Genomic DNA, 14,945 nt, shown 5'->3' with positions numbered 1-14,945 from the left:
TCAGACCCAGAGAAATTAAGTAAACTCACCCACATTCACAAAGTAGCAAAGCCAGAGTTCAAACCCAGATCCCCAGATCCCAAATCTAGCATGAGTTCCATCATGCCAGCTCACATCTGGGCCATTTTCTCTGCCTTTAGTTTTTGGTGTGATGGCTTCACAGGAGAAAGTGAGGCAGGTGACCTTGCACGGCCCTCCCTCACTGAAATCCAATTCACTCGCAAGCCATGGCATCACCTTCCCGATGCCATGTCCTCTTCGAGAGCCAAGGACGAACAATGACAACATGTCTTGGGTATTGGCAAAGTGATTTTAATTTTTTTGTTAGTAGACGTTTGATTTTCACTGGTCCTAATGAAGAACTCCCTCTGATTTGGATGAGTACATGCAGAGCAATTTATGGTCTTGGAGAGCTGGGGCACTGAAAGATGGTGATGCATTATCCAGGGTCACACGGCCATAATGTATCACAGGCAGGACTTAAACTCGGGTCTTCTCGACTCCCAGGCAAGCTCTATATTCATTACACCATGCTCCCTCCCGCATTTAATATTGTTGTTGTTCAGTCGTTTTCAGTTGTGTGTAACTCTTTGTGACCCCATTTGGGATTTTCTTGGCAAAGATACTGGAGTGGTTTGCCATTTCCTTCTCCAGCCCATTTTACAGATGAGGAAAGCAAGGTAAACAGGATGAAGTGACTTGCCCAGGGTCACACAGCTAGTTCAGATTTGAACTCAGGAAGTTGAGTCTTCTGACTCTAGGCCCAGCATTCTATCCACTGCTCTACCTAGCTGCCTGCTTTTAATATTAGCCAGAGCAAAACTTCAAGATAAATCATTGAAGACACCTCTCTCTTTGCAAAGATGTGGAATTATGTGTGTGGAATATTGCATATAAAGTGAGTTTTTAGATTTGTTGGTTAGTTTTACAAAGCTTTTTCTTCCTCTTTTTCTTCATTTTAGATTATTTGTCAGGAGTTCTTGACCTTTTTTATGTGTCCTATACCTGTGTGGCAGTCTGGTGAAACTTAAGGAACCCTTCCCAGGGTTTTTTAAATGCATAAAATAAAATACAAAGGAAACTAATTATATTGAAATACAGTTATCAAGTTTTTTTTTAAAAATCACATTCACACGTGTTGAATGTGATGGCTGCAGTGGGAAATGTAGGTGACATCAAAACAAAAAATATAAATAAAATTTATTTTTCAAAAATGATAAATTATCATTCCCCCCCAGAAATTGCAATCCAAAATTTAATTTCTTTTTGGATTTACCATGCACTGGGGGGCATGTCATGACCATGTCATTACACTCTTCTAGAACACAGAATTCTCAAGGTGACCTGTATGTACATTAAAATAATCATTTTCCTCTCTATTTCAGGAATCGGGGATGTATCAGTAAAAAGATGTTACGCTCATCAGGCAAGCTCCACCCTGTTCCTCCTTTCCCAGGTCATCCTCAGGACTCGGAATATTGCTTTCATCCATTATCCCATCAAGTATTTTCTGTTGCCCCAGCAGACCTGTCACCAGTTCATCTGCAGAATGGTCTCAATGGACATGTAGCTCTCGTACCCACTCCCACAGCCTCCAGAGCAGAGAGCTTGAAGCCCACTGCGCTCCCCAATCAACCTTTGGTCTATGTTCCCTCTACTTCTCTCTTCATGCTATATGGAAGCCTCCAGGAAGGCCACCCCAAACCAGAAAAGGGCCGTGATACCCCTGAAGTGGCACAGACCTCCTGCTCCTCCGCAGAACTGTCAGCTCTGCCCTTTGTGAGCTCCCACAAGCGCAGGCCTCAGCAAGCTCAGGAGCCAGCTGCTAAGAGACAGAGCACAGAGATTGAGGATGGCCCACTCTCGTTGGTGTTGCCCAAGGTAAAGGAAAGAGGGGGCCCCTGTCTGCATCTGATTAACCCAGAAGGTTTTTCTTAACAGCCAAAGAAATGAATAAGCTACTGCTTTCCATTGGAAAGGGGCCGAGGGGAGGCAGAGGGGAGGGAAGGAGTCATTAGGCATATCTGCCTTGAAGTTATTACATGTCCCTGGTATATTTGGAGCTTAAATACACTTCCTTAAAAACCTATTTTTAAAACATTCCTTTCCTAAAAACTAAGTTTGGTCCTTAGATGACCCACTATTTAAGAGGCTACCATAGAGTACATCTTAAGAAATACCTTTAGAGAAAACTTTAGAGCTGTAAGAGGGATTCAGTTTGTGCTGCCCCTGGGGCAGAGCCAGCAACAAAGGGCGAATGTTACAAAGGAGCCAATACAGGCTTGAGATGGGGGGGACACCCCAATACTGAGAGCCAGACCACGACATTGGGCTGCGTCCGGAGAGGCTGGACTCCCCCTCTTGGTAGCTAGGGGCTTCAAGAAGCGGTATGACACCTGGTCAGATGTGTTGTAGACCAGGTTTGTTTTAATGTAGGCAGCCTTTGAGATCTATTCTAAATCTGTGATTCTGTGAAATTGGATCATGAATATTTGAAAGGAGAACTCTAATTCATCTTTTTTTTTTTTAATTTTCCGAGAATAATAAATGAAGGAACGATTTTGGAAATTGCAAGGTGACATCCAAGGATTAGATGTCATTCAGTGAACAGGCATTTATTAAGCACTTACTGTGTGCAAGCACTCAAGGACTATGTGAATAAGTGCTGAGGATAACAAAAAAGGCAAAAAAATGGTTTCTGCTCTCAAAGAGCTCATAGTCTAAAGTATATCTACATATGGGTATGTATGTAGTGAGTTTTATATATGCTTGCATACATATATGGGTATACATGTATATGTATACATACACATTCTATCCAAGTGGACATATATTCCCACATATATATATATATATATATATATATATATATATATATATAAAATCATATAATATAGGAGTGTGTGTGTGTTGCTTGAAAAAAAAATTCAAGATTTAGGACAATCTCTTAGAGCTATAGCTAAACGGTAACATATAGCATAAGATGGATTATATATGTTATTAAAATTATTTTCTTATTATGTAAGAGCAGTTATCGTGGCCTACTGGATAGAGAATTGGCCTCAGAACTAGAAGGATTTGGGATCAAGTCCCTCCTCTGAAACATACTGGCTGTGTGGCCCTGGGCTTAATCCTCTGTTTTCTAGGAACTCTTAAATCTATAAGTGTAAGAGAAGGTGCTGGCCTACGTTGGTAGAGGAAGTTTCCTATACCAAAGAAATCACCAGTTCAGTCCCTAACCCTATTATAAAAAATATACTGTATCATCATTAAAAAAGCATAGCCAATTTGAACATTATTATTAAGAAGAGTAGAGATGGAGTGAAGACTTGAACCTGTTTGTTTGGGGATCCAAAGTCAGCTCTCTGTTCACCACACCACGCCGCCTCTCATTTTTGCTACATTTTGGTAAATGGTCTCATCAAACTACTGAGTTGACCCACAGCTGAGTTAGCACAGAGTGTGAATGGCTGCAAAAGTGTTTTCACTTTCAATGCTGTGTTTTGAGAAGGCTAGGCCTAGTAATGGAGGTAGACCGACTGTTTTTTGTTTTGTTTTGTTTTGGTTTTTAACTTTCTTATTTGTTCTTCAATTTGGTTTTACTTAGAAGCTCACAGACCTCACCGATGTTGCCTCTCCTGGGAGTGTTGCTAGTGTAGACACCATGCCCTTAGAAGCTTTTCAGGAGTACCCAGAAATGCCCCTTGCTCAGGAGGCAGCAAGAAAAACTACAATGCAGTACCTAGCTACCCCTAAGAGGAAGAATTCTTTGAGAAATGCAGACATCGAAAACAGCAAAGATCTGCCTCAGCCACAATATCTTTACGTGCAGCCTGCGCCTGGTAAGAAACAGGAAAACGTTCTAGAAACCCTTATGTCTCTTATGTTCATATCTCTTAAGCTGGTGGGTTGATTCTTTTTTTTAAATTTCATTTATGTCACCAAAGGATTGTTAGTCTCTTGGTCAATCTGTGACCCGAGATGCACATCGTCTCTTGGCCTCTTTCTCACCCCAAGTCATGTGTGGCAACCTCTTGAGGCCACGTTTCCTCTACCTGTAAAATTAAGATAAAGGCATCTTGTACTTCAAAGACACTGAACAGATCAGTAATATGAGATGTGAAAAGTCAGTTGGCTAACAAGCATTTATTAAGCACTAATTATGTGGCAGGCACTTTCTGCAGGGAGCTTAACTGAATCTGGTATTAGCTAATCCAGGAAGGGGGAACCTGTAGCCTCAAGGCCACATGTGGTCCTCTAGGTCCTCAAGTGTGGCCCTTTGACTGAATCCAAACTTCACAGAAGAAGGTTCCCCACTCCTGATAGTCCTAGCAATGATCATTACTCTGGTGAATAATGCTAGCTGATCATTAGGATTCCTGGTAGACCCTCTTGGCCCAGGACACATCCTTGAAACAACCTGGTAAGATAGTTTAACACTGCCCTGTGCTAACATTAAAGCCCAGACTTGCTAGAAACCTGTTTCTGAAAGACAAACAGGTAATGAACATGAAACTATTCCAGTTGCCAAGATATGTCATTGAGATTCTTTAGTTTCCACATCTGTGACTTAGGTATTTGTTATTTTTCATGGCTTTTAAGCAGTTTGAGGTTTGCCTGCCATTGGCATTTCTTCTACCAAGCAGGGTATCGACCCTCTTAGCCTTGGTGCATGATCCTTTAATTTTTTAATTTATTATTTATTATTAGCATTCTTTTCTTTTTAAATTTTGATTTCCAAATCCTCTCCTTCATCTCCTCCCCCATCCCTCGAGAAGGCAAGCAATATGATATCAATTATACGTGTGAAATCATGCAAAAGATATTTCCTTATTAGCCACCTTTCCAAAAAAAGCAAGAAGAATAAAGTGAGATAAGTATACTTCAGTTTGCACTCACACAGTTCATCAGTTCTCTCTAGAGGGAGATAACTTTTTCATCATGAGTCTTTTGGAATTGTCTTGGATCATTGTATTGATCAGAGTAGCCTAGTCTTTCTCATTAGAGCATTTCTATCACTGTGCACAGTGATCCCTCAGTTCTTCTCACTTCACTTTGCATCAGTTCGTATAGCACTTGCCATATTTTTCTGAAACCATCCCCCTCGTAATAGTACTCCCATCATAATCATATGGCACAATTTGTTCAGCCATTCCCCAACTGAAAAGCATCCCTTCGATTTCCAGTTCTGTGTTCTTGTTCGTTCATGTCCAATTCTTGGTGATCCCACTTGGGGTTTTCTTGGCAGAGGTACTGGAGCGGTTTGTCATTTCCTTCTCCAGCCTATTTTATGAATAAGGAAACTGAGGCAAGCAGGGTTAGTAACTTGCCTGGGATCACACAGTTAGTGTCTGAGACCAGATTTGAACTCAGGTCTTCCTGACTCTAGGCCCAGTTCTCTATCCACTGTACCACCTTGCTGCCCAGTTCCAATTCTTAGCCACCACAAAAATTGTTGCTATAAATATTTTTGTAAATATAGTTCCTTTTCCTTTTGGATTCAGACCTAGTAGTAGTAGTAGTATTGCTGGGTCAAAGGATATTAATGATTTTATAGACTTTGGGGCCTAATTCCAGCTTATTCTCCAGAACAGTTGGACCAGTTCACTACTCCACCCATAGTTCATTAGTGTACCTATTTTTCCCTCATCCCCTCCAGCATTTGTCATTTTTGATAGGTGTGAGGTGGTACCTCAGAGTTGTTTTAATTTGCCTTTCTTTATCAGTAGTGATTTAGAGCATTTTTCATATGACTATCAATAGTTTTAATTTTTTCTTCTGAAAACTTCCTGTTCATATCCTTTTGTCCATTTATCAATTTGGGGAATGGCTCTTATTTTTATAAATTTGACTTAGTTTTATACTCATTATATAGTTGAGAAATGAAGCCTTTATCAGAGAAATTTGCTGTAAAAATTTTTTTACATTACTTCATTGTCTATGGATCTTTTAGCAAAACGTAGTTTCCCTGATTATCCTTTTTAGTTAGATCAATTTTTGGTTTTGCTTTGTCTGAGATCGTGATTGCTACCCCTACCTTTTTTACTTCCACTGAAGCATAATAAATTCTGCTCCAGCCCTTTATTTTAACTGTGTGTGTGTGTGTGTGTCTTTCTGTTTCAAGTGTATTTCTTGTAAACAACATATTGTTGGATTCTGGTTTCAACTCAGGGATGACTGTCTCCAAATTTGTCTGGGCTGTTCCTTTGGATATCAGACACACATTCTTGCTGAATTCTACTTAGAAGTAATTAGGTGGCCCAGTGGTAAAGTACTCAACCTGGAATCACAAAGACCTGAGTTCAGACCTGGCCTCACAAGCTGTGTGACCCTGGGGAAATCACTTTAACCACTGTCTGACTCAGTTTCCTCATCTATACAATAGGGATAATAGTAGCACCTACCTCCCAGGGGTTGTTGTGAGGATCAGATGACATTTGTTCAGTGCTTTATAAGCAAAATGCTGTCTAAATGCAGCTGTTGTTGTTGTTGCTTTCCATAATGGTGGTACCACTTCCCAGCTACACCAGCAGTGCATTTGTGTACCTGTCTTCCCACAGCCCCTCCAGCAATTGTCCATTTTCCTTTTTTAATCATCTCCGCTTCTCTACTGAGCATAAGCAGATGGTCCTTGTCGAGCCTCTTCTGAAAGCCCTTCCAGCTTGATAAGACCTTCTATTTCACTGTCATAGCCCCCAAGAACTGAGATTCACCTCTATGCTTCTGTAATCTATCAAAGTAAGACTGGAGTGGAGATCTGTAGTATTTGCTAACGTTTTTACTTAGAAATTCTTCACTAGTTCATTCAATTTCCCATCCCTAAGAGCTAAAAGGGAAATGAGTTTAGGATCGTAGAGGAAGATCAGCAAGGGACCTTATAGGCCAGCAGTCAAATGCCCTCCCACTGTAAGTCTTTTGGGAGTTTGGTGAGGGTTTTTTTGTTTGTTTGTTTAGAAAAAAGAAAAGTGAGCCTTAAAACGGAAAGAGACAATTAAGATCACGCTGCTAGTAAGGAATTGGAATGCAAGTCTGTTTTGATATGGGATGCTCAAATAGGGAGGGAGGAAAGAAGGAAGCATTTATTGAGCACCTGCTATGCGCCAGGTACTGTGTTAAAGGCTGTCTTTATATTATCTCATTTAATTCTCACAGCGCCCTTGGTGCTATCATTATCCACATTTTGTAGTTGAAACTGAGGCACAGAGAGGTTAAGTGACTTACCTAGGGCCACAGAGCTAGTAATTGTCTAAGGCCAGATCTGAAGTCAAATCTTCCTGACTCAGGTACAGCGCTCTATCCACTGAGCCACCTAGCTGCCTCTAGACAGATCTATGATGTTACCAGCTTGGGACTTCATACCAACAGTGCAGATTTCTGCCCATTTTATACAGATCTTATCCACATTCTCCCATAAGTTTACTACAAGGGGTCCACCCAAAGGGCTGGAAGCCTTCCTCAGTTTCTCCTAAAATCACAAAAAGTACAAGTTGGGAATCCTGGCTGCCTATCTGTCCTTGTCCTTGAACTGTAATCAGCCCAACTTTCCTTCCTATGACATCTCTCCTTGGTGAAGTCCCTTCCTCCTGTTCTCCTTTAGAGTGCTTCATTGTGCCTCTCTGAATACTAGGTAGCACTAATTCTCCTGTGTTGTTTTAGGATTAAATGGTTTTAATTTCCTGCTGCCTGCCCACCAGGCTGCTAATGCTGTTGGACTATCTCCAAGTCAGTTGACTTCCCTCCACGTTCCATGCATGGTTGTGCCATCTACAGCCCTGGCCCCAGTGCCTTTTTTCTATTCTCCGGCAATCAACAGTCCAGTGCCTTCTTCTGGCCCAGTGAATTTTGGCTTACCAGGCCTCAGATCATCAAATCAGCTTCTCATTGGCTCCAACATGGTTAATCCAAAGACATCAAAAGCCCCTTCCGTGGAACCACAACATCCAGGCCAGTCTCCGGTTAACCTAAGCCCTGGGGTGTCCAGGTCCCGTAATACAATCACGCCTGATTCCCCTATTTGCATGGGTCACCCAGTAACAATTATGAAATTACCCCAGGTGAGTCCTAATAACACTTTTACGTTAATTAACAATTAACGGTTTTAATTACAGAAAGGCTATTGTTTTCTGAGATTCAAGATGAGGGGGAAACAGTGTTATCATCCTGTGGACCTTCTGGAGGGAGGTTGTCGGGAATGGGGCTGGGGTCAGCCACACCAACAAATATTGTTTATGGAATCATAGATTTGGGGCCATAAGGCCATCCAGACCGATACCCTTATTTTACAGATAGATCAATTGAAGCTTAGAGAGGCTGAGTTGTTTGTCCATGGCCATACAGCAAGTGAGTCTCTTGAATAAGATTCGAACCTAGGTTTTCCTAAATCCAAGTACAGCTGTTGATCTAATACACACTCCCCCCTCCCTCCTACACATGTAGCTTTCCTCTCTGGCTTTTATGTACTTTATATGTTGCTATTCATAGATTGTAGCTTTAGAGACAGAAGGGACATAAGAATTATAGTCCAGCCCCTTCGTTTTATAGAAGAAGGAACTGAGACCCAGACAGATGAAGAAGTTTGTTCAAGGTCATACAGGGAGTAAACGACAAAGCCTCGATTTGAACCCACTTTCTCTGATTCCAAAGTCCGACAGCCTTTGTGCATCCACCACCTCACCAATATAGATCCCGTCTTTTGCGTGTTCTCTCTGCATAGAATTCTCAGGCACATCTTTCTCAGAATCTAAATCAGGCACAGGAAAGTCACTTTGTGGGGCAGAGGCCTCCTGGTGGGTTGTTTCAAGTATTTCAGGGGTACAACAATTATATCATTTGGGCATCTGTCATCTTGATGGATATTGGGTGCATTGTAAGTCTACGTGCATATAAAGTGAGAAGAGTTTACAGGAGGTACAGGGGACCAAATAAGCTTTATACTATAATCCTGAAAAAACATGGCCACTTTAAAGAAGTGGTGGATTTGGAGTCCTAAGACCCAGATTCAAGTTTTGGCCCTGCCACTTATCTTGATATTAGATCACTGCAATTGTGGTAACAGTGATAATGGCTGAGATGTATATAGCATTTATTCTGTGCCAGGCACTATGCTAAACACATAATTATTATCTCTTTTGGTCCTCAAAACAACCCTGTTGCTATTATGTATAAGCCTGGATTTGAACCCAGGTCTTCAGGATTCCTTCAATAGTATGGGAGCTCATTCGTCACTGCACAAAACTTCTATGTTAAGAGTATCGGTGTTTAAAATAATAATAACAAATAACGAAATAATTCCTAGTCTCAGAATTGTGTGATTCTTAGCCCCTTCTAAGGGCTTTTTTCCACCATCCTAGCACCACCATCATGATCAAAGCAGAAGGCAACGGCCCACGACTAAGGGTTGATTTGTTAATCTGTAGCATAGATCACCATGTCCAAAACACATTATCTATTGGCCAGCTTTCTAGTGATGAAAGTCTAGCTAAGTCAGTCTTGGACTGGAGACATTAAGTTAAGTCTGTCCCTAGGCCCACACTTGGATTACAGCTGTTGTTGCCTTGAAGAACCAGGGTAGGAGGATCTATATACCACTCACCCTAATCGTATGGAGTAAAGGACAGAAAACTGGACTTGGGTTCAGTACTTAAGAATTGTATGAACCTCTTCAGGTCACTTCTCTCTGGACTTTCGTTTCCTCATCTGTCAAATGGAGATGACAGCAGTGCCTATCCTTATAGGTTTATTGTGAGGAAAAATGAAGTGACATTTTGCCAAGCTTAAAAAGCTATATAAATGGGAGTAACCATTGCTACACACTACTGGTTCCAAGATACTATATTGTGGAGGCACTCTGTTTAAAGTAAAAAATTTTAAAAAGTGCACCCTTTCCCCCATCTCCCATGTAATTCCTTGGTCTCTGTGCTTTTAAGAAAATTTTAATGATTGCAGCTCCCACACACAGACATACATGTCACATTAAGGTTTGCAAAATGCTTCAGGTACATTACCTACAAAACCACCATGAGATAGATCCTTCACATCTTATCCGCATTTTACAGGTGGGGAAACTGAGGTTGAGGTCACTTGCCTCATCACACCCTAGTAAATGGCAGGGCCAAAATTTGAACCTTGGGTCTTAGGACTCCAAATCCACTGCTTCTTTAAAGTGGCCACGTTTTGGGGGGATTATACTCTTCTCAGTCTATATGCACATAGATTTGCAGTGCACCCAATATTTTCAGACTTGTTTCTTCCTAATTCTCACCAGTAAAGGGCCAACCCCAATCTTCAGTCATACCAACCATAGGAAGGTACAAAAGCAAACTAATATAGTTAAAGAGTAGAAGTTGCCCCAGAGATTTTAGGGTCTATACACAGCCTAAAAGTTAGGGTTGAAGAGGAGGCAACATAAGTGTATGAGAAATGAAACTGGGAGCAAGCTTATGTCCTAGCTATCCCTTTATTCAGGTTAATTCTAATTCTAGTGGTGGGGGAGGGGTGGCTTTCTTTTCTTCTTAGTATTATTATTATTATTGTTATTATTAGGAGCAAAACTTTTAAGCAAGTATCCAGAGGCTTTGAAGCCTGCTTCGTATTAAGAAAATGTCTCAGTTTTATAGGAGACTGGTTTAACATTCTGATTCATAGGTCATGTTGTACCATGATGATTATGATCTGACTTGACTTCTTTTTCTCATTTCTAAATAGTCACCAGGTCCAATGACGCCCAAGAGCATCCGGCCACCATACTGCGAGACCTTCTTCAAAACTCCTGGCAGCCTTGGAGAACCTGTGACTTGGAGAAGAATTGAAGGGAGTCAAAGAAATTTAAGCTCTGCCCAGAGGAGACTACAGATACCCAGTGGCAGTACTGACTAACTGTAGCGTGGCCATGTGGAATGGGGAAACCCACCAGGAATCTTAAACACTTGTTACAAGGGGTGTGCTAGTCCCTAATGGGCTGTTTATACTACAGAGCTTAAGAGTGTCTTTTCCATTCTCCTCCACTAGTCCTGTTAACTCTCCCTCCTTCCAAGTCATCCATATTCCTGAAAGTAATTTTTTACTAATTGCTCATTTAACAGCCATGAGGTTACAAACACTCTACAGCAGTGAAAACATTGACTCACAGTTGTGGTTTCAACGTTGTCTTGCTCTTAAGTCGACTGAAGAAGCTACCAGTCTTGTGGTTTGGGAAAAGGTGAGCTGTCTAGCACTTAACTAGGGTAATCATTCCTTACTTTACATAGACTCAACTTACCCTGAGTAAATCTGTGGTAAAACCAATTACTTTCTGCAGTTTTAAAAACTTAACTGCTCTCTGAGTCTCTCTCGGTTAAAGACAGCATCATCTACACATTCTATTTTATTTATTTTGTTCCTGAAATGGGACTTAGTGGGAAGAAAAAATAAGTTTACAACTACAGAAAAACAGATTTTCTCAGGGCATGACTACTTGAATGTTAATACTATTTCCTCTGTAATTTGCCCTATACTTAAAAATCCTAATCACCTATGGATGAATGTATACATGTGAAAAAAAAATGTTAAGACCAGAATAACTGTGAAGAACAACATGCTATGATGTATGTAGTATAAATGAATTGTACTAACATTATTTATGCAGGTAAGAAATGAGGTGAAAGATAGGGGGACAATAGTTAGTGCTCAAGTATCCAAGTGAAAAGTTAGTTTTTGGTGCTACGTTTTCAAATCTCATACTTTCAGTTTCCTTCCCTCCTCCCACCAATCCCATCCCACCCACACCCCATCACCACCACCACATTCTTTTTCACAATGTGAAATTTAGTGAAACAATTGGGTGCAAATTCTTTTTAGCACTTTCTGTTGAGTTCAAATGAGAAAAGTAGAGATTCTCCTTGTAGAGTATGTCTGAGGTGAAGAAACTTGGGATGTTTTGCCAGGTATCCAAGTTAGGAAAGTGACTTAAGATGGATAAATTAGTATAGGAAAAACCAGCACTCTTTTCTTTGACTCATTTCTTTATTCTTGCAAGGGACAAAGGAGAGAATAGGTACATTGTAATTAAGCATCTAAGAGTACTCGAACAAGAATTATTTGATATTCTGAAGGAATAAGAATGGTTAGTTTACAGGTATTGAATATATTGTCATAAACAGTAGTCCAAGTGCCTTTCTACTGTATCCCTCTGATCAACCACATGACTTTGTTGTAACAAGTACAAAGATACCCACAATGGTGCTGCTGATTCCTAGATGTGCTGGCATTTATCTCATTCTCTCTTTAGAATAGATTTATCTTTTTTTCCCTCCTATATTATATTTAGAGTACCCTAACCTGGTCCCAATAAAATGTTATCCAAAAAAAGGAATTAAAATATTAATTTAAGTGACTCTGGGAGTCTGATTAGCTTTTTATTAACCAATCCAATTCAACAAGCATTTATTAAGCATCTGCCCTGTGCCAGGTACTATGTTAGGTGCTAGAGATACAGAGGCAAAAATCAAATAATCCTCCTCCTCGAGAAATTACAGTCTACTGAATGAAACAGGAAAGTAATAATAATCTTAAAGCCTTCGAGGTAGATAGGCTTCATTAAATAAAAATGCCAGGTGTTTTTTTTTACTTAAAGTTTTATAGACACTACACTTTTAAAGTTTACATGATTCTTTTTTTCTTTTTTATTCCCTCTTCTGAATAACTCTTAGAAGCTAAACAAATAAATAGAAGGCAACAGTTCTGTTGCTATGTGAAAAATGAGATGACCGATTAGAGGCCAACAGTTAGCGCCCGGGTGATTGAGAGAAAGAACAATGTGGTGTAGCCGACAGAGGGACGACCTTGGAGCCAAGGTGTGTGACACCTGAGCGAATCATTTCATTTCCCCATGCTCCAGACAGCTCTCTAAAATGGCAAGTTACAGAGGTGGCAGCCTGCCTTGGTAGAAGGAATTTCCTCCTCCCACGAGCTCCCTCTCTATGACATCACAGGTTCAGTCCCTGTCCTATCAATGATTGAAGATAGAGATGAACCTGAGCTAATAGAGATAGATATTGATTTGACTATTAGGTAGATAATGTGATATACAGGCTTTAATCTGTACAGGGTACAAGTTTGTTTTTTATCATAGGCCAAGTATAAGATTTTCTCCTTAACATTTTCACTAAGATGGCCTATATCTTATATTAAAACTGTTTCCTTCTCTCTGTCCCCACCCCACCCCACCCCACCCCAATCTTCCTACTCTACCTGAAAACTCACCACTTAATATCTTCTCCTGATTCCTTTCCTATCTCACTTTATACCTCTTTCCTGCATGGTGTGCCTTTTACCACAAGGGGGACAACACGTAAGAAGGATGACTGGATCTTGGGGGATCCCGAGAACCTCCTATCCCATATCTCTCACTTCTGCAGGACTGGTGATGGGACAGCCATACTTGGCGACCTAAGACCAGAACCTGGTTCCTAACGTATCCAACATCCACTTCTAAATGTGTGGCCTTGGTAAAAGAGACCACAAAGATCATCACTTTTGGGGACAGTGCCTCCGACAGAATACCTTTCAGTACTTGAGCTGCTGAACTCAATTTGGGGGAGGTTTTTTTTTTTTAGTAGTAAAGAAGCAATGGCAATCTAGACTCTATCACTGTATAAAGTAAAAGGAAAAAAAATGTCAGCGACGCTGCTAGGACAATGCAGTCTTTGTATTTGCACTGGGGAAGGTGCACACACAGCCCAGGGTTTGTGAAACCCTTCCGTCCTGGTACAAGTGTTGGGGACATAACTTATATACTTGAATCTACCAACCAAGTTTACATTTCTCCATTTCTTTTTAAAAAGGTGCTATTTCTAGATTTAAAAGAGCTGGATTTTTTTTCCTCCATGTAAAGCTGCTGCTTGTTGTTTATATTATTGCACTGCTAGTTTTCTGTAGTTATTAATGTTATTACTGCTTGTAGCTTTCTTCCTATCATTTCCACCTTTCCTTCCTTCTCCTTAGCTGTGTTCTCTATAACTGTCTGCATATAACTTTATTTACTGCAAGCACACTGATTTTTTTTTAATTCTTCTAGAAAAATATTAAACTTTGTGAAATAGCAATAAAAAAATTTTTGAAGTAAGAAGTGTTTTGTTACTGGGTGTTTATTTTTGTTGGCTGTTTTGTGCTCTTTTTCCTAATATGATGGCAAATTGGTTACCATTCCCTTTTATGTATCCAGATCTTATTGTAGAGGAGTAAAATAAGACTAGCTTTTAATAATAGGACCCCGGGTTAGACTCCCTGCTCTGCCACTTACTGTGTGACCTTAAGTAATTCACTTCAATCGGCTGGCCCTTCATTTCTTCATGTGTAAAATAAGGGGATTGAATGAGATTACTAATTCTTAAGAAGCACACTAGTAAGTTCTCTCTGTAAGTGTGCTTATTTGATTTTTTAAATCTTTTTTCTCTTTAGCTCTTCCAGGGATTCGTGTTGGGCTTGTGTCCAATCTGCATTTTCCTTCAAGGCTTTGCTTGTATTTATTTTCATGTTGTCTTCTGATTTTATGTCTTGATCTTCAATATTACCATAGTAGCTTTTAATGATCAGGTTCTTTTTTTTTTTTGGCCCATTTTTTCCAGTCTTTTTTTTTTACTTTGAATTTTGTGTTAAAGTTGGTTTCTCTTACCTGAGAAGTGGAAAGTCACTGTCCCAAGCTTCAGGCTTTTTCATGCTGCTATTTTCAGAGCTAGCCCTGGGGGTCTGATAGTTTTTGGTGCTTCCAAAGTGACATGTTCTAGAGAAATATATGGTGACCTCACTTTTGATCTGGGCCCTAGTACTGACCCAGGAAGGGCCTCTGCTCCCAACTGTAAGCATTCCTTTGCAACCTGGAACTAGGTAGTGGGCAATGGAATTGCCAGATGGGGTCCATTCCTGTGCCTAGTGCTAGGGGTCTCCTTTGGTCTCTGCCCAGGTGTCCA

The 14,945-nt window shown here is 40.4% G+C and overlaps 1 protein-coding gene across 1 annotated transcript in view; it reads left to right on the top strand.

Annotated features, from left to right (window-relative positions):
• The window catches only part of E2F7 (E2F transcription factor 7), a 50,505-nt gene extending 36,401 nt beyond the window's left edge, over positions 1–14,104 (top strand). Inside the window, exons 10-13 of the mRNA XM_020993510.2 lie at positions 1,386–1,881; positions 3,608–3,842; positions 7,657–8,054; positions 10,705–14,104. Of these exons, the coding sequence (XP_020849169.1) occupies positions 1,386–1,881; positions 3,608–3,842; positions 7,657–8,054; positions 10,705–10,875 (1,300 nt within the window). The 3' untranslated portion in view covers positions 10,876–14,104. The remainder of the gene's footprint in view (positions 1–1,385; positions 1,882–3,607; positions 3,843–7,656; positions 8,055–10,704) is intronic.
• The last annotated feature ends 841 nt before the right edge of the window (positions 14,105–14,945 follow it).

Source organism: Phascolarctos cinereus, unplaced genomic scaffold (genome assembly GCF_003287225.1).
Source record: "Phascolarctos cinereus isolate Bilbo 61053 unplaced genomic scaffold, phaCin_HiC Scaffold_1;HRSCAF=81, whole genome shotgun sequence".
NCBI lineage: Eukaryota > Metazoa > Chordata > Mammalia > Diprotodontia > Phascolarctidae > Phascolarctos > Phascolarctos cinereus.
The sequence above is the reverse complement of the archived record's forward strand: the minus strand, read 5'-3'. Positions and strand labels throughout refer to the sequence as shown.